Source organism: Leucoraja erinacea, chromosome 6, assembly GCF_028641065.1.
Source record: "Leucoraja erinacea ecotype New England chromosome 6, Leri_hhj_1, whole genome shotgun sequence".
In the NCBI taxonomy this organism is placed as follows: domain Eukaryota; kingdom Metazoa; phylum Chordata; class Chondrichthyes; order Rajiformes; family Rajidae; genus Leucoraja; species Leucoraja erinaceus.
Window position 1 is genome coordinate 76,362,418 of NC_073382.1, and position 20,733 is coordinate 76,383,150.

At 41.0% G+C, this 20,733-nt stretch overlaps 1 protein-coding gene across 1 annotated transcript in view; it reads left to right on the plus strand.

Annotated features, from left to right (window-relative positions):
• Nucleotides 1-20,733, plus strand: part of cnmd (chondromodulin) — a 48,116-nt gene that overhangs the window by 13,530 nt on the left and 13,853 nt on the right. The window contains exons 4-6 of the mRNA XM_055637401.1: nucleotides 3,889-4,002; nucleotides 17,730-17,883; nucleotides 19,663-19,910. Of these exons, the coding sequence (XP_055493376.1) occupies nucleotides 3,889-4,002; nucleotides 17,730-17,883; nucleotides 19,663-19,910 (516 nt within the window). The remainder of the gene's footprint in view (nucleotides 1-3,888; nucleotides 4,003-17,729; nucleotides 17,884-19,662; nucleotides 19,911-20,733) is intronic.

The window sequence follows — 20,733 nt, forward strand, 5'->3', positions numbered from 1 at the left end:
TTCCCACCCTGCTTCCTGTAAGGACTCCATCCCCTACTCCCAATTCCTCTGTCTACGCCGCATCTGCTCCACGGATGAGACGTTCCACACCAGGACATCTGAAATGTCCTCATTATTCAGGGAACGGGGGTTCCCCTCCTCCACCATAGATGAGGCTCGCACCAGGGTCTCTTCCATACCCCGCAACACTGCTCTCTCTCTCCCCATCCCCCCACTCGCAACAAGGGCAGAGTCCCCCTAGTCCTCACCTTTCACCCCACCAGCCGTCACATACATAAAGTAATCCCCCGTCAGTTTTGCCACCTCCAACGTGACCCCACGACTTGCCACATCTTCCCATCTCCCCCCATATCTGCCTTCCGCAAAGACCGCTCCCTCCATAACTCCCTTGTCAATTCTACCCTTCCCTCTCGTACCACCCCCTCTCCGGGCACTTTCCCTTGCAACCGCAAGAGATGCAACACTTGTCCCTTTATCTCTCCCCTCGACTCCGTTCAAGGACCCAAGCAGTCGTTCCAGGTGCGACAGAGGTTTACCTGCATCTTCTCCATCCTCATCTATTGCATCCGCTGCTCTAGATGTCAGCAGATCTATATTGGTGAGACCATGCGGAGGTTGGGCAATCGTTTCGCCGAACACCTCCGCTCGGTCCGCAATAACCAAGCTGACCTCCCGGTGGCTCAGCACTTCAACTCCCCCTCCCATTCCATCTCCGACCTCTCTGTCCTGGGTCTCCTCCATGGCCACAGCGAGCAGCACCAGAAATTGGAGGAACAGCACCTCATATTCCGCTTGGGGCGTCTGCATCCTGGGGGCATGAACATCGAATTCTCCCAATTTTGTTAGTCCTTGCTATCTCCTCCCTTTCTCCAGTCGCCCTGCTGTCTCCTCTCATCCCCCAGCCTCCGGGCTCCTCCTCCTTTTTCCTTTCTTGTCCCCGATCAGTCTGAAGAAGGGTTTCGGCCCGAAACGTTGCCTATTTCCTTCGCTTCATAGATGCTGCTGCACCCGCTGAGTTTCCCATAACCCCTGTGCTTGGTTAAGCCACATTGCTTGTTAAAATTATCATCATGGTTTGTGAACACGCTTGTGGTCTGTCCTTTCATTTCTTTGTAATTTCTCCAGCTTTGTAGCCATCCACAATATCTCCACTCCTCTGATACTGTCTGATACCATTCCTAAATGCAATTGTTCAGCTATTGGCACCTTTGCCTCACACTCCAAAAGCACAACTCTTGAAAATTCAAATTCAAATTCAAATTCAAATTCACATTTATTGTCACATGCAGTGATATTTGAGTTACCATGCAGCCATACAATTAAAAGATCGATAGAACTTAACATAAATATCCACCACAATGATCACTTTGATGGAAGGCAAAAAAGTTCAGTCAGTCGTCCTCCTTTTGTTCATCCATAGTCGCTGCTACAGACGGGCCTCATTCTCATTCCCTCCCTTTGAATTCTCTCCCTTTGTCTTCCCCCCTCTGTAACCCTTTTCCTCTTTTAAAGCACCCTCTAAAACCCACTTCTTTAACCTGTCCTTGGGATATCTGCCTTTTGTCTGTTTCTGTTTTTATTTTATAGCTGTCTCAACATTATTTTTTGTTTAACAATGGTTTTGTTGGATGTGTTGGGATGATTTTATCACCTTCAAGGTGGTATATGTTTCTAAGTTGTTTCTAGTCAAATTAACTCCTCTAGTTTATTAAATATATATTGATTCATAAAGAATTACAATAACCCATCATCGTCTGAAATTATTTTTACATCTAAGTGTGCACTGAATTTGATTGCTACATTATCAGCTAGAAGTCAAAGTTTAAGGAGGAATATCTGATCCAGGGGAGGGACACATATAGTGGAGAGCCATTCAGTAGCCAGTAACTGATGAAAGGATTTGAATGGAGCAAAGTAAAACATGCCTGTCCCTCCTGACTCCAAAAATTCAGTTGCATTTCAGTTTCTGTGGTGGTTGTGTTTCCTTTAAAAACTGCAGGAAAGGTTGCTTTTCACCTGCTGCCCTTGGGCAGAACGAGCTTTGCTTCTGGTTTCTTGGAAGCTGTATTAGAATCCCGCAGCCAGCATTGAGTTCCATGTTGTATTGTTCCAATAACATTTGATTCCTCTTTGGGTAAGAATGCCAGTTGCCTGTTTGAGGTCAATAATGTTTAGCCATGGGCAGGCAGAGTTTCATTGAGGAAAGAATTGCAGATTAATGTTAAAATCGAAGGTAGACACAAAATGCTGGAGTAACTCAGCGGGTCAGATAGCATCACTGGAGAGAAGGAATGGGTGATGTTTCGGGTCGAGACCCTTCGTCAGTCTAAAGTCTGAAGAATGGTCTCGACCCGAAACGTCACCCATTCCTTCTCTCCAGAGATGCTGCCTGACCCGCTGAGTTACTCCAGCATTTTGTGTCTACCAGAATTTTGTTTCATTTAATTCAATTTAGTTTAGTTTAGTGTAGTGTAGTTTATTATTGTTACATGCTCCGAAGTACAATGACAAGATTTTGTTTGCATGTTATCCAATCAAAGAAAAGACTATATACATCAACACAATCAAGCCATCCACAGTGCACTCTGATGACCTTGGGGGGAAAAACTAAAAATGCACTTGCAACATGACTTCACCAATTGTCTTCTGGTTATTCTACATAAAATAACTTCATGTCAAAAAGGCACAACAGAGATGTACTTCCTACGGCAACTGAGCAAGCACAATCTGCCATAAGTAATGATGGTCCAATTCTACACGGCCATCGTAGAGTATGTTCTCACCTTCTCCATTATGGTCTGGTTTGGCTCAGCCACCAAGCACGACACCTGGAGACTGCAGCGAATCGTCCGATCAACAGAGAAGGTTATTGGCTGCAACGTTCCCTCCATTGATGAACTGTACACTGCAAGGGCCAGGAAGCGAGCGGGCAAGATCATCTCTGTCCCATCTCACCCTGGCCACAAACTCTTTGAATCACTTCCCTCAGGACTGTCAAAGTTGCCACAGCCAGACATAAAAACTGTTTTTATCCACGAGTAGTTGCTCTACTCAACAGCCAAAAATCTTTAGCCTCCCTTTTGGTCTGGCATGTTGTTGGTTTACATGCTTGATCAATGGTGTTTTATCATTAATGTTTTATTATTATTAATTATGTTTAGTGTTTACTGAGTCATTCGTAACTGTCACTATATGTCATGTTGTTACTTGTGGCCAGAGCACCAAGGCAAATTCCTTGTATATGAATACTTGGCCAATAAACGTACTTACATTAATTACTTGCATTACATTACTTAGATGTAATACTTTAAAAAAAAGATGTTAATGCAGTTAATGGTGCATTTAAAGAGCTAAACAGAATAGGGCTAAAAAAGAACGTATTTGCATTAACATAGTGCCTACCATAATCTCACATATGTTAAAATTATTGACATTTTGTTTTCAAGTGTAGCTAATGTTGTGGTGTAGGAAATCAGGACACAGAAACATCCCAATATGTGATATTCCCCTAATAATCAGTTAATGTGGTATTAGATCTGGGAGATACTGGTCACAAGGCAAGGGAGATATCATATTACCTGGAATATTAGTGCCATGGAAATGTTTACATCCACCCGATAGGGCAGGCAGGATCCTAGTTTAATTAATGTCCTCAGTGCATCTTAGATAAGGTGTGCAGGTCTCCGGAGTGGGGCTTGCACACCAAGCTCTAATTCTGAGGCCTATGTAGTGCTACTTACCCATGGCTGCTTATTCCTCAAAAATCTGACAACACATTTGTAGATGTAGCATTTTTGTTCCGCTTCTTTCATATCATTCTTCCCTGTATTGTGCAGAGCTGCTGACGTGCATATAGATTATTAACTGCGGGTAATTTCTATTGTGCAGGGAATCACAGGAATTCACTTCGCTGGAGGAGAGAAGTGCTACATCAAAGCACAAGCTAAAGCGCACCTGCTGGATATCGAGAATCTGAAAACAGAAGCGGTTACATTTGAACTTGTAGGTGTTAAGTGAATTTGAATTTCTAATAATTTAAGATCTGCAAGACCCAGGTAACAACATCTTTCAAAGGAGAAATTGAATCTGTTACTGCTATTTGGAGCTGTGGTTTGCAGCATCTTTCAACTGAATGTACGCATAATTTGCAGGCTCCTTAATTTCCCCAGACCTCTTTGCCTTGTCAATCAGTCAAAGATGCTGCTTGCTGCAGGGTAAGATTTTCCCCTTGAGTGTGACATTCAGATTCGAAAGAGACGCTGGCCTAGCTGTTCACTTACTCTGAAATTCATACAGTGGGACAGCCGAGAAAAAGCATCTGAAGTCTGCTAACCTCCTGTCCCAGTGGGAAGGCTAGAAATGAAAAGCAAAGCCTGGTGTGCGCACTGCATAACTAAACTAAACAGGTTAATCCCTGCTAACATCGCAGGCCAGGGAATGACTAATGGTTTATAGAGCAAGTTCAGCTCGGGATTCTTTCATTATAATCATGTTCTTTTTTAAATCAGAACAATTTGCACATGTCAGGGTAGCAGTGAGTATTATAAATGAGCAACCGCAATGCATGATACCTTCGCCCTTGTCTATTATTAGTAGCCAGAACCTACCTGACTAATTAATGGGATTACTGGTATGCAAATTCTATTCATATGAGACAGAAAGAGGTGGCACCTTAAATAATGTCAGTGGCAAGCCTGAAAATTGACATAATGAGGGCTCAATACATGTACTAATCTCAAGAAAGTGATGTTTAATTAGACTTTAATTTTTGACTAGTCACCTAACACTTTTCAGCTCAGGATTTCAGGAAAAAAAGTTGCGATTTGAGGGACTGTGTGCAATTAAGATTTTAATTGAAAATTTAATGTGATTTTTATTAAACTGGCAGGTAGTAAAGAACCATGAGTGAGAATTCCTGACCTGTGGGCACCGAAAACATTTTAGAGCATGAATGTTGAAATATATCTCGGATAACCTGTAGCTTGTCTAACATATACGTGATTACAGTACAAGTGGGCAGTCAGTATCACTACAAGCCCCTGATTCCTTCAAATCACTAGGTAGAAAGTACTTCAGTCAGTGATGATGTGGTAAGATTAAGGGTCAAAGCACTAGAATCATCCTACCACAACCAGAGAGCAGTGCTGAACTACTATCTACTTCCTTGATGCCCTTGGACTATCCTTTGCTGGCTTTACCTTACACTAAACTTCATTCTCTTATCATGTATCTTACTCACTGTAAATGGATCGATTGTAATCATGTATTGTCTTTCTGCTGACTGGTTAGCACGCAACAAAAGCTTTTCACTGTACCTCAGTACAGCTGACAATAAACTAAACTGAACTAGTTGGGAGGAAGCCAATGATGACCACAATTCATATCAAGCCATAAGAGACCAAGCCAAGAATGAAGAAGACTGAAAGAATTTGTGTCAAACTGCCTGATAACCTGAAGATAAAGAGGAACATATACCAAAAGGCCAAGAAGAATAAAAAACTGCATTTAACCAACAGAATAGAAAAGCAAATAAGGGTGAATAGAAACAGCAAGGTGCATCATCGGAAGCATGGAAGAACAATCCACATTCACTTTGCCTCGAATTCATGGAAGTGCAGAGGATTAAAGATATGGAAGGGAAAGCTGACATTGGTAAGGGTCCTTCTTGTTGTTAATTCAAGAACACATTGGCCAATTGAATAATTTGAAAGCAAAATTGTACAAATGCTTAATTCACAGCATGTTTATCATTTATTATATATTAATTATTTTGCCACGAAGCTGATGTGAATGATTATTAATAAGGATCTTTCCTCTTTCTACAGATGGGGCTGAAGATAAAGAGGAATTATTCACTATCCAATAACATGCTGCAGTACAACATATAACGTACAACATTAGTCAGCTTTAAATCAGATTGAGAGGCCCAAAGAAAAATCGGATTTTGTTAGTTTACAAAATATACAGGTCCTATTGCTCAGACAATGCTTAAAAGATAGCGGAAGATTTTACATTTGATCACATACTAACGGGCCCGAAATAAATTTCAAACATTCCACCACAATGACCTGAAACGACACCCATTCCTTATCTATCTATCTATCTATCTATCTATCTATCTATCTATCTATCTATCTATCTATCTATCTATCTATCTATCTATCTATCTATCTATCTATCTATCTATCTATCTATCTATCTATCTATCTATCTATCTATCTATCCCTGTCCCACTGAGTTAAGGACCTGTCCCACTTGGGCGTCATTTGCGCATCATTTACGCGACATAATTTATGCGTCACCACGCACGTGATACGCGCATGGAATACATTACGGAATACATACAGTGACGCGCGGTCGCGCGCAGCGCCCCAGGATTTTGGGATTCACAAAATCTCGGCGCACCACCTGCGTGATGTGCAAATGACGCCCAAGTAGGACAGGCCCTTTACTCCAGCATTTTGTATGTATCTTCAGTGTAAAGCAGCATCTGCAGTTCCTTCCTGCCCATAGGTACATAAGGCAGACTTATTTTAGCATGCACTATACAAAGAGATCTATGCACCAATGAATCAAAGTGATGTTTGACAGACAATTTCAACCTCTTTGACATTGCAAAGTAGAGTTGTCAGTAGAAAAACAGTATGGTTAAAAGTAGATAAGTATGGATTTCAACAGGTTAGTCATATGGAGTCTTGGAAATTCAGTGGCATACTGCGTCATCCTCATGGCACATATAATACGACGCTGAAAAGATAAAGCAAGGGGAAACTTGGCCAAAATATGTTCTGATATAAGAAAGGATGTGACTGATATAAGAGAACTGTTTGGAAATCATGCACACTGTAGTAACTTTCATGCACTGTCATCCAACAGGTACATGCATAAGACACAGGGACCTCTTCAGAACACATGGGAGTAATGTAATTGAAATCGCAAGACATTTATTAGGCATAGCAGTTACATTTTTAATATGGTTTCTCTGGGAGTGACAATTAATGCACAAAATGGACACTTAGCTATTGGCAACATTGGACAATGACATTCATAAACAGGTATTTCATAATCAGGCATTTTTCTGTATTTCTATATTTGTATATCTGAGCGTGCACTTGTGATCTGTAAGTGTCTACATACATCATATTTAGATGTCTGAAACTATGTCAGTACAGAAATGTCCCTTATTAAAATCAATGGCGATGAAACGTTCAGAAACCTTTGATGTTGAGACTGGTATCTTCTTTGCTGGACTTCCACACAGCCATTTCACAGGACAATGTTGTTGAACCGAATGCTGCTTGAGTGCTCCAGTTATGAGGGGATTGCAGATGTATATTTACCTCAACAGCCTTACTTATAGTGTTTTAATCAACCGGTTTATATAATATCCTCAAAATGCGCAATAGGTCAGGCAGCATCTGTAGGGGGAGACACAACGCGTTAAGATTTTAAATCAATGACCATTCTTTAGAACTAGGAACTCAAACCTGTTTTAAATTCCAGAGAAGGTAGCAGTTTAATAATTGCCTGGGATCAATTCTTGGACCTTTGTTGCGTGTGATTTGTATATAGATGAGAATGTCGGTGGGCTGATTAGTATGTTTGCAGACGACACAAACTTTGGCAGTGTTATGGATCATGATGAAGAATGTCAAAGGGTACAACACAATAAAGACTAGTTTGTAATATGGCAGAGAAATGGCAAATTGAGTCTAAACTGGACAAGTGTGAGATGTTGCACATTGGGAGGTCAAATGCAAGAGAAAAGTGTACTGTAAATGGCAGGAGCATTTATCCTCCGAGGAATCTTAGGGTGCAAGTCCATGCAACACAAATGGCAACACAAGTAGATAGAGTGGAAAATAAGCTGTAAAATATACCTGTCTTTGTCTGCCAAGGCAAATGGCAACACAAGTAGATAGAGTGGAAAATAAGCTGTAAAATATACCTGTCTTTGTCTGCCAAGGCATTGAGTCAGGAAGTCATGTTGCAACTGTAGAGGTCTTTGGTTGGGCCACATTTGAAACATTGCAGCAGTTTTGGTCACTCAAGGTTCTGAAGGCTTTGGAGAGGTGGCAAAAGAGGTTCACCAGAATGTTTCATGGGTCAGAGACTATTAGCTGCACGGAGAGATTGGACAAACTTGGTTTGTTTTCTATGGTGCATTGGAGGCTAAGAAACAGTCTGATGGAAATAGATAAAATTATGGGAGGCACAGTTAGATAGCTATAGTCTTTGCCCCGAATCCTGGATTTAAGGTGAGATGGGAAATTTTAAAGGAGATTTGTGAGACATGTTTTTACGCAGAGAGTGAAACATGGTGCCAGGGGTGAAGATATGATAGCAATGGTTAAGAGGAATTTATAGTGGCACATGACTAGGCAATGGATGGAGGGAAGTGAACAATGTGCATGCAGGTGGGATTAGTTTAAATTAACCTCAGAGCCAACACAGTCATATTGGGCCTTAGGGCCTGTTCCTGTGCTGTACAGTTATATGTGTTTGCACAAAACTGCCATAGAAAAGCTGCTTTATTACATCTTCTATTGACCGTGACCTCACAATTAATAAGATTATTAGAGTTAGAAAATATTCTGAAATAATCTATTTGTTTCTAGTTTTCTCTTCCATGTTGACTGGCACAGAGATCCACTGATTCAGGGCTCTAATCATTCACCATCAGATAATTCAATGAAGAATCCATTAATCATGGGTGCACCCTGAGTGAATCTTGCTCAACTGGATAGCCTCCTCTATCTGTGACAACCAGAAAACCCAAATTATTTGGAAAAGCACAGATCTGAGAGTTGTATTTGCAATGAAGTAATTCTGTAAATAAATGGCTCCAAACACATTAATCACTGAGGTATTAAGGAACTGATGGAATAAGAAACACATAGTTTCTCTGCCACAGAATGTAGTTGAGGTCAGTTCATTGGCTATATTTAAGAGGGAGTTAGATGTAGACCTTGTGGGTCTGGAGAGAAGGCAGGTACAGGATACTGAGTTGGATGATCAGCCATGATCATATTGAATGGCAGTGCAGGCTCGAAGGGCCGAATGGCCTACTCCTGCATCTATTTTCTATGTTTCTATGTTTCTATAGTTCATGCAAATTAGATGTAAGGAAAGATCAGAAATCTGAGAGATATATTTGAGAGACATGAGCCAAGAAAAAAAATGTATTAAAAATGCTGTTTTAGCAGCAAGCAAGTTTTCAAAAATATAAACTGAGAATTTTGAAAATGCCTTTCCAAGACTTTGTGTCAATAATAGAGACAACTTGGACCAAAGGAAAAGATTGCATTTCAGTAAAAAAATATAATATATTTATATTGACTTATCAGGATGGGGAAAAAAAAAACCAGAGATGGCCCTTTCATGTGTGTTTTCCTTTTATGTATTGAATTCCCACTGCTGGCATCAGTCTGAAGAAGGGTATCGACCCGAAACGTCACCCATTCCTTCACTCCAGAGATGCTGCCTATCCCGCTGAGTTATTCAGCATTTTGTATCTACCTTTGATTTAAACCAGTTCTTTCGTACACATGTATTAAATTCTGGTGGCTTGAAGTTTTGACAAACTTAAAGGTGGAATCTGGCTCACTGGCATATCTGAACAGCAAGGCGGAGCATGGGGTCAGTCGTCATGTGGCTACTTTCTGAGAATTGAAACATGATGTATGAAGGGTACTGATGTACATTTTTTTCTTTGAAATAGGAAGAAAATAACTTACTGGAATGTCAGAAGCTCATAGTTTTATATGTAACTTCTTACAACTAGTGTCCTGAAGCACAAATGTAGCTGTTTTCACTTTTCCTTCAACGTATTCAGAAGCTAAGGCGAGGCATATTATTCAGCACAGCACATGGGTGGCACAGTGCGCAGCGGTAGAGTTGCTGCCTTGCAGTGCTTGCAGCGCCAGAGACCCGGGTTCGATCCCGACTACTGGTGCTTGTCTGCACGGAGTTTGTACGCTCTCCCCGTGATCGTGTGGGTTTTCTCCAAGATCTTCGGTTTCCTCCCACACTCCAAGTGTGTACAGGTATGTAGGTTAATTGGCTTGATGTGTAAATTGTTCCTAGTGTGTGTAGCTAGTGTTAATATGTGGGGAACACTGGTCGGTGTGGACTCGGTAGGCTGAAGGGCCTGTTTCCATGCTGTATCTCTAAAATAAACTAAAATAAACTAAACATGGGGTTTGCCCAAAGTCAGTGTTATTATTTACTCTTGTTGTGGTGTTGTAAAAGAACAAATGGCTAGGGCGACCCAGATTCACCACTGGAGCAGCCCAATGAAGGCACTATGGCCTAGAAATGTTTCTGCTTAACATTTGTTCTCTGTGTATTACAGGCTCCAATTAAAATTCAAAACAGATCATTAACTGGGATTGTCAGACACAGAAATGCAAATTGTGCAGTGGATAGTTGTACCTTGTCCCTCTGTGGATTTAATGCGCTTACTGACTGAAGGAGACAGGTGCAAGGCAGTGACATGTAGTGCCATGCAGCTCCAGGGTCATTGCTGCTACAAGTAAAAGTTAGCCATGCTTCAGAAACCACATGCGCTGTCACTTTTGAGCAGAATTGACTATGATGAAAGAGTGGGTGGGTGTAATTTAAGATCATACAGTCATAAGTGATAGGAGTAGAATTAGGCCGATAGGCCCATTAAATCTACTCCGCCAATCAATCATGGCTGATCTATCTCCCCCTCCTAACCCCATTCTCCTGCCATCTCCCCATAACCTCTAACACCTGTACTAATCAAGAATCTATTTATTTCTGCCTTTAAAATATCCACTGACTTCTGCAGATTCACCACCCTCTGACTAAAGAAATGTTTCCTCGTCTCCTTCCTAAAATGACATCCTTTAATTAAGGGTCCTGTCTTAATCTGGCACTGTGTCAGGGAATCCGTCAAGCTGAAGACCTTGAATCTTCAGTAATGGATCAGATGTCTTCAGTGTTGTGGTTGAGGGGGAAACTGGTTATTTTGCCATAGGTGCTCATCCCTAACATTGCAGTATCCCATTGTGCTTTGCGATCCTGCCTCTGATCCACTGAAGAAAAAGCTCTCAAAACAGCCATACGACTCAATGCAATGATTCCCACAAATAACCTTTGCTTTAAGAGTTCCCACAATTGTTAAGTTTGGTATTTTCTTTCTCTTACAAGTTGTAGTTCTTCATTGCTATAATGCCCCTGTCCCACTTAGGAAATCTGAATGGAAACCTCTGGAGACTTTGCGCCCCATGCAAGGTTTCCGTGCGGTTCCTGGAGGTCGCAGGTGGTTGCCGGAGGTTGCAGGTAGTGGAAGCACGTAGGGAGACTGACAAATACCTCTGGGAACCTCCGGGAACCGCACGGAAAATTTGTGTGGGGCGCAAAGTCTCCAGAGGTTTCCGTTCAGGTTTCCTAAGTGGGGCAGGGGCATTAGGATTCAGATCTTGTCGCTTGATGGGTGAAGATTCATGTTACAGGGGAGAGTTGTACTGTAGCTACAAAGTTCTTTATGACAACAACCTCAGTACCGTACAGTGTTAGTGTGAAAAGTTTAGGTGCTTCAAATTAGAGCTGTGGCATGTGATAAATGTATGTGGAGCTCCCAGATAGTCCTATCTGGGAGCTACATGCAAGAACTGACAGCATCGTCCCTGCTTTCTTGTTGAACCTTATCCTGTAAGCACTGATCTTTGGATCTAATGATGCCTGAACTAGTTTATCAGATGGGTACAGTTGTGGAAGAGTATTACACAAATCGTGTATACCCTTTCTCATTCTAGTTGTCCTTCCTGAATTTCTTCCATTGATACTCGAACACTGAATAAATTTCCCATTTTAAGTGAAGCTCAGCATCCTGAAATTTAAATATAGACTTGGCATATCACTAAAAACACAGTAAATTGCTGTTTTTGCTAAATCTAAGGCTTGAAAATATGCTGTACCTTCTGCTAGCTTGGCCAATATCCCAATACTAGCAACACATTCAACTAGCACTGCGGAATGGAGTTGCTTTCCGTGAACAAGCATCTGGAAGAAATGGCATAGAAAGTTTGACTGAAAAAACATTGTGGAAATGAGTATGACTTAGACTCTCTAACCCATTCTATTCCGAGCCATAGAGTAATACAATGTGGAAACAGGCCCTTTGGCCCAACGTGCCCACACTGGCCAACAAGTCCCAGCTACACTAGTCCCACCTGCCTGTGTTTGGTCCATATCCCTCCAAACCTGTCCTATCCATGTTCCCGATGTTAGGGAAGTCCAGGACAAGGGGTCACAGCTTAAGGATAAGGGGGAAATCCTTTAAAACTGAGATGAGAAGAACTTTTTTCACACAGAGAGTGGTGAATCTCTGGAACTCTCTGCCACAGAGGGTAGTTGAGGCCAGTTCATTGGCTATATTTAAGAGGGAGTTAGATGTGGCCCTTGTGGCTAAGGGGATCAGGGGGTATGGAGAGAAGGCAGGTACGGGATACTGAGTTGGATGATCAGCCATGATCATATTGAATGGCGGTGCAGGCTCAAAGGGCCGAATGGCCTACTCCTGCACCTAATTTCTATGTTTCTATGTTTCTAGGTATCTATCTGACTGTTTCTTAAATGTTGGGATAGTCCCACCTCCACTACCACCTCTGGCAGCTTGTTCCACGCACCCACCATCCTTTGTGTGAAAAGGTTACCCATCAGATTTGTACCATATCTTTTCCCCTTCACCTTAAACCTACGTCCTCTGGTCCTCGATTCACCTACCATTTGAAATGGTTGTGAGACAGAAGAAATACTTACCTAACTGGCTTGATGTTTTATTGAACTTCATTTCAGTATGCTGGTGAATACAGGGAAACTTTGATAGGAGGCGGGAGTAGAAATCTAAACAATTTATAATGGTTTAGACTAAAATGAAAACCTGCTTTAAAGATAACACGGTGATCATGTAAATGTTTAACCACAAGATTATCCAAAGGAACCGAACCTCAAATACTTCCAATACTATCCCAAGGGAACCCCAGCTTGGGTTTAATGTTGAATGTTATGACAAAGACAAATAGTTAATTTTCAAAAGGGATTCGATGAAATTAGAAATATATTCATTCACCTGATTTGTGATGTTTAACGTGTGAGGAACACAGGTGAATGTCTAGCATCTGACATGAAGCCATAAGGATTTGAAAGATCTGATGGTTTCATCAAGGAGAGGTTAAAAGGGAAATGTGATGAATTACACTTTGTAAACTGAAACCTCATGGTGTCTGAGAGAAGATTAAACCAGAGAGTTTGTAAGAAACCCTAGCCAGACCCATTGATATGAGCTGCTGGGTCTTTTATTTAGAATTGTGGTTAACTGCTGATTTATCTCAAGATTTTTTGGAGATAATGACATTGATAACTGTTGAAGTATGATAGCTTTGATGTCATATTTTGTTTTCACTTGTTTGACCTAAGGTAACATATTGTAGTTCCATCAAACAATTGTCTGTGTTCCGAGCATCAGAAACACCCATTAAAAACACCGAGAACTTCCAAAGTAGACATCTGGTTCTCATTGTTTGTCTTGGTGGTTTGGCCACGGAAGAACAATGTCCACTAAAGTTAATCTGTTTTTGTCTCTTGCTTTATGGTTGTAGTATTAAACCCAAACTGCTGCTGTGCAGGTAAATGTCTGAGCATCACTGGTTGGTAAATCAAAAATGTAGAATATAAGATAACAACAGAAATGTTCGAAGTACTTATCAGATCACGCAGATAGAAAAACAGAGTTAATGTTTCAGCAGGATCTTCGACATGAAATGTCAGTAACATTTTTATTTTCTCAAATGTTGCCTGACCCATTGAGTGTTTCCAGCATCTGTAGTTTTTGGTTTTCATTTAACAGAGAATATATAAGTTGGCTATTATTTGCTTTTATATTTTTCTATCAGTCATGACACGATACAAAAAAATCGACTATTCTTGTAAATACTGCATAAAACATTTATCAGATCAAGTGGAATAATGATTTCAGCTTTAGGCATAAGATTATTTTTTTGATCGAGTGATCCCTCGTGTATCAAATGGGAAATATAATGACGCATTGTTTCTGCTTGCTTCATTCACACAGAACTAATCTACAAATATCTTGACTCCATCCTTGTCCAGTCCCATCCAACTTACATCCAAGACACCACACATCCAAGACACCTTCAACTCTTGAATAACTTTTAATTGCTTGGCACCCGTAGCTTTATCTTTACCATGGATGTCCAGTCCCTTTACACGTCCATTCCTCAATAAAACGTCTTAAGGCCCTTTGCTTCTTCCTCCAACAATGACCCTATTAATTTCCCCCCACTAACCTCCTCATGGCAAAACTTGGCCTCACCCATAAAAACACCTCCTTTGACCCCTCTCACTTTCTCCCAAGTTAAAGATATAGCCATGGGCACCCGCAAGGGCCCCAACACTACCTGTCTTTTGCCAGTGATGTCAATCAGTCATTGTTCCAGGTGTACCCTGGCACCACCCCCCCAATCTTTCTCCGCTAAATCAACAGCTGCATCAGGGCTACCTTCTGCATCCTGCATGACATCTGGGATGTCCTTTTTCTTTAGTAAACGTGGATTCTCCACTGTTGTTATAGATGGATCCCACATAAGATCATAAGATCATAAGTGAAGATGTATCATAAGATCATAGGATAATAAGTGATATGAGTAAAATTAGACCATTTGGCCCATCAAGTCTACTCCACCACTCGAGACCAAGCATAGATTCGGTGACCATTTTGTCGAACACTTGCTTTTAGGCCTGCTGGATCTCTCTGCTGCTAACCATTATAACCTCATAACCATTATAACCAGGGAATGGGAACCCATTCCCAAACTGACCTTTCTGTCCTGGGCCTCCTCCATTGCCACATGCAAACTAGACGAACAGCACCTCATATTCCGCTTGGGCATCTTACACCCCCATGAATGCTCATTGAATTTCATGTAACCACCAAACCCTCCCCCCTTTCCTTGTTCCTTCAAACCTCCCCTTGCCCCCATCCCTATTCTCCCCTGCAGCCTACCCAGACTTGCACCTGTTTTGCTGCTCCCCCTCCTCTTCCACCTGCATTCATTCTCCAGCTTCACAATTCACAACTCTTCAATCTTTTATCTCACATCTTCTGCCTTTTCATCTCTTGCATTTGTCCACTATCTCCCTATCACCCCCCCCCCCCTCCCCCCTACCTCGCCTGCTTTAATGTTTTAACATATTACACACCTCCACAATCAATCTGGAGAAGGTTCCCATCCCGAAATGTCACCTAGCCATGTTCTCCATACGCTGCCTGACCCACGAGTTACTCCAGCCAGCACTTTATCTCTGTTTTTGAAACTAGTATCTGCAGTTCCCTGTATCTCCAATATAATGAAGTCATCATCTGCTGAGGTGCAGATTAATAGGGATCACATGAAGGCATAATGTCGGCACTGCAGAGTGGTGGATCAGTATGGGAGCCCACTGATCATTGTCAATTGAAATACCTGGAATGAAGAAAGAACAAATATGATCTGAAAATAATCAGAGGACAAAAGGATAATTTGAAGGGCTTATTGAGTCGTGAAAGAACTGACAGGGTGGAAAAATAATGAGAACTCAGAAGTGGTACAAGCTTGGCAGTTAGAAGTTTGTTGACAGGATTGGTGGTCTCTCAACTTGCACTTTAATGGATGATTCCCAAAGAAATATTATCAAGAGGTTCATGTCCAATGAAAGGAAGGTGATGGATGATGAGATGGAGTCAGGAATAAGAGGGGAATACGAGAGGGGGCTATGGGGACAAGAGAGTAAGGAAGAGAGGGTTGTGAGAAAAAGGGAAACAAGGTAATGGTCTTGTCAAAATCACAGAGCATTAAATAAATCTGACAGAAAAAAACTGGCAATCAGTCACCATGTTGCTATCAAGCATCAATTTTAATTAAAGTGCAAAATACATGCCAACACCTTGAAGAAACATGATGGGAATTACAGTGCAATGATTAAAGACAATATTGCTGTTAATACAAAATATGTCTAAATGCTACATGGTACACAGCATATTTTTTTTTAAAGGGTAATGTGAGAGTATTGGAATATTTTTTTTTCTCTCACCTTCAAGAGCATGCAGTAGATTTTTACTGTAGGTTGGTTTCAGAGAATTAAAGAGAAGTAATATATTTAAGAAAAGTAATATATTTAATGGTAATTCATTACTAGGCTGAGAGAAAAACAAGAAGTCAATTCCTTGTGGCAGTTTTAACCTTCTGCACTCATTCCAGGAAACATGCACTTCAATATGTTATTGTTCTATGATTATTAATCTTCTGAATTCTTTTGTCATTTTAATTGGATATTTTTAGCTTTTGGCTGCCAGTTTATACATTTTCAAGCCTTCTCCAAAATCTAATCATTGGCACAGCAATGTTTATACATAATTGATGGCATATACAAATTTCAATGCTCATACATTTGTGAAAAAAAGGAAAAAACAAATTCTGATATTTTCCATCTTTGCTCAAGTTTTGTTTACCTGGAATTGCCAAATAAATTGCCACCAGCTGACAATGTACTTCGGGATAGTTGAGTACAAGACCTTTAAGCGAGAGCAAGACATGTCTTTATGACTGTCTGAGCAATACAAGGTGCCCTTTTCATGTGTCGTTACACCAAACCCTGTTTCAGAGATGCCTGAAAGGAAATACTCAGAAATCTCTCTCCAGTCAATTAGAGTTTTCGTGATTTTTTTTTTGACAAAGTGGTTTATCAAGTGGTGGTGCTTTCTCCAGCTATGCAATAAATGTGCATTTGTGGGGGGATGAATTATGCAATATCTTCAGCACGAGCCTGTCTCAGAGTACAGCAAGCAGTAGGATTGCAGGAATTTAACATTGGTTGCAAACTATCAATTTTGCAAGTGAATCAAAGCAGTCACTCCTGTGCCAATGTCGCCATCTTGTGGTAATATGGAGGTAATTCCGGCTATTCTGGAAGAATCATTTCAAAAAAGATCATTCAACCAGTTGATTGCTGAGTGCTCTGCTGTCTGAATATCTGAGGGCCGGTCACAGTTGCCTTTGTCTCCACCTCAGGGTTTGTGAAATATTACAGAGCCGACTGGAAACTGCAGCACACCTCGGGTTGAAGCAATGAGCCTAATCGTGGCTGAGCTGAAAGACCTGTGATAGACACAAAATGCTGGAGCAACTAAGCGGCTACAGGCAGCATCTCTGGAGAGAAGGGATGGGTGATGTTTCGGGTCAAGACCCTTCTTCAGACTGGTCGCCCATTCCTTCTATCCAGAGATGTTGTCTGTCCCGCAGTTACTCCAGCATTTTGTATTTACCTTTGGTTTAAACCAGCATCTGCAGTTCCTTCCTACACACTGAAAGACCCATCAATGGTTCTGTTTGATCAGCTTTGCTTTATTGTAGTGCAGGATGCTGTTTGGCACAGCAGCTTTATATAATCTGAGAAAATGTTCCCGTTTGGTAGTATATGCAGTATTATAAACCAAATTGTTACAACAGAGGGGTTATTTCTTGGGACCATAGAAATAGGAAATAAATCACAATTTTTAAGAGGACTTCAGTGTAACATTAACAGTGGAGCTCCCTTTAGAATTCCATGTGACAATAACATTGCAGACAGTTGAAAGCTACATTATTTTTTAATAATTGATAACCAAATGCAATGCATTATTTACTGTTCTCTAATTTAAGGAAGATGAAATCATGCCTGCAAAGTTTGAAGAAGAATCTCTTATCTGGGTGGCTGCGGAGCAACCGATCAAAGACCATGCCTTCCTGAGTCCTAAGGTTTTGGAACTATGTGGTGACCTCCCTATTTACTGGCTTCGTCCAACTTACACCAAAGGTAACATCGATGAGAGTTTTGCACGACTGTTTACCCTAATTCTTCTGATTATCAAGTGACATAGGATCGGTGTCAGATCTAATAAACTGTATTTTCGGGTGAAACCTATAAGAAGATCTTCTCAAAACAAGTAATAATTAATTCACACCTCCATCAATGTAAAGACCCAACATTGAATTTGGGGCTTTATGCTTTCAACCTAGAAACTGATTCCCATCTCATAGTGAAGATGACGGAGTGGTTCACTCAACCAAAGGTTAGATTGAACGCATTCATCAGCAAGTCTTACCTTCCTGCAATCAAAATGATTGTGTTGGAACGTCAATGATAAATAAAATTAAATGAATGGCCAGCGTCCTTCGAATTTCTGGTCTAGTTATGGGCAGTTTAACCTGCAACTTCATTAATCTATGAGTGAATGTAAGCAGACAGCATAGTTCAGGACTATTCATGACAATTATTATTAGGTAATTCCTTATACGGTTGGTTGTTATCTAAGGATGAGATGGACCGATTGCAGAGTATTCATATGAGTAATTAAATTCCATGTATCTTTAGTCTGTGCCTATGTCAAATGGATTCTTGCACCAGTGAGGGAGCCCTTGCAAAGCTTATTTTATTTTAGAGATGCAGCATGGAAACATGCCCTTCGGCCCACCGAGTCCACGCTGACCATCGATCACTCGCTCACACTAGTTCTATTTTATCCCACTCTCACATCCGCTCTCTGCATGCTAGGGGCCATTTACAGAGCCCAATGGACCTACAAACCCACACATCTTTGAGATGTGGGATGAAACCAGAGCACCTGGAGGAAACCCACAGGGTCACAGGGATGAACGTGCAAACTCCGTGCACACAGACAGCACCCAAGGTCAGGATCGAACCAGGGTCGCTGGTGCTGTGAAGTGGCAGCTCTGCCACTATTCTCAGGTCTTCCTGAGAATATATTTGAAACTGTCATTTGTATCTTTGTAAGCGCCCTTTATGAGTGACTATTTGCATACCTTGGCAAGGTCTGCAAGCAAAGAATTTCACTGTGACTTGTCACATGTGAAAATAAAGTATTCTATTATTTTCTATTCTATTCCATTTTTCGTTCAGTTCCAGTGTTGTTTTGATTTTATTTCAGGTATTGGCAGTGATTACAAACAAACTTTGATGAAGTGCGGCATCAACTTTTGGTCTATTTTAAAGTGCTTTGCAATCAAAATCACAGCCGACCTCAAGCTTTTCCTTAATTAATTCTTTCTTTGACACAGTCTACACACAATCACCAATATCTCTGTGTTCTTTGCCCATTTCCAACCATGTTTTTATTCCTTTGGACATTTTCACCGCCATCCCTTGGGCGAATGGAATCCATCAGAAGGCTTAATCAGAATGTTGAAAGCAATGTGTGATGGTCTTAAACCAAAATAAATGAAATTGTAACTTCTGGTTGACATTTATTGTCAGCATAGAATTTTATTGATGAATATGAATAAAAATCCATTTTCCAGAAGGGCATTCAGTAATATTTTTTACGATTTTTATCGGTTAAACTGAAAAAAAATCCAGTTTTATTTATTCTTTGGTATTTTTCTACTTAATAAAGTGACTTGTGGCTGTAAACTTAAATAAGAGCTTAATGGATTATTTTTCCATAGCTCTTTGAACCATCACACTCTATAGCAGAAAAATAAAGTACTGAAAATTGATAACATTAATGTTAGCATTTAAAATGTTTAAATGTTTGAAGCTAGACAATTTGCAATGCATTTACTCTTGTCTTCACAGAGGGTCAGAGGAAGAAAAGAGCAGTGGATCACAAGAGACCTCAAATACCTGACCCTTACTACTACGAGTTTGACTTTAACCCTGGTCCAGTGGATGAATTTGGCCAAATTCTGGGAGCTCCAGCTGAGGTTGACATAGAAACCACTGAGGTGCAAGCTCAAGATGCAAGCCTAGAACAAACAGCAAATGACACCATTCCAGAAGGAGAAGGGCGTCCATCAACTTTCAATGCAGAAAACCCCTACCATGTACGTATTGAATTGTCATACAAGTATTTAGGATTATTTCTCACAGGTCATCGATAACTACTACAGTTGAGAATAGCTGTGTCAAGACACTAATGTTAAACTCCAAAGAATGCATAAAATCATTCATGTTTTGCGCATTGATTGTGTGCATCAGTGGCTAGGCCTGTATTTAAATGCCTTTGTCATTTTGTCCATGTTTCGCATGGAGTTTTTTGATAGATTCCAGGCTTTTTATGGTGTAACATTAAGGAATGGTGATATGTTTTCCAATGTCAAAATGGACCAAATGGACTAGTGTAGCTGGGACATGTTGGCCAGTGTAGGCCGAAGGGCCTGTTTCCGCACTGTATCACTCTATGACTTGAAGAGGACATTTCAGTGAATGGTATTCCTGTATACCTGCCCCCCTCTCTTCCTAGGTTGGATAACTAGTGGGGTTGGGGTGGGAGATTGCAACCTTCACGTGGTCCACCCTGGCTTGCAATCAACCTGGCGTGCACAAACAGAAGATCAAACAGAACAAGTTGTCTTACAACTTTAGGATGTGCATGCCATATGCAAGAAGAAGACTTGTGGGGGTCAGAGCTCCTAGCAAAGAAGTCTTGATGAGCTATGATGAATCACTTTGGAAGATGTAACACTTGAAAAGTGTTCTGGGCACAATGTTATAGGAAAGATATTGTCAAGCTTGAAAGGGTTCAGAAAAGATTTTCGAGGATGTTGCCAGGACCAGAGGGTGGGAGCTATAGGGAGAAGTTAAGTAGGCTAGGTCTCTATTCCACAGAGCGTAGGAGGATGATGGGAGATCTTGTAGTATACAAAA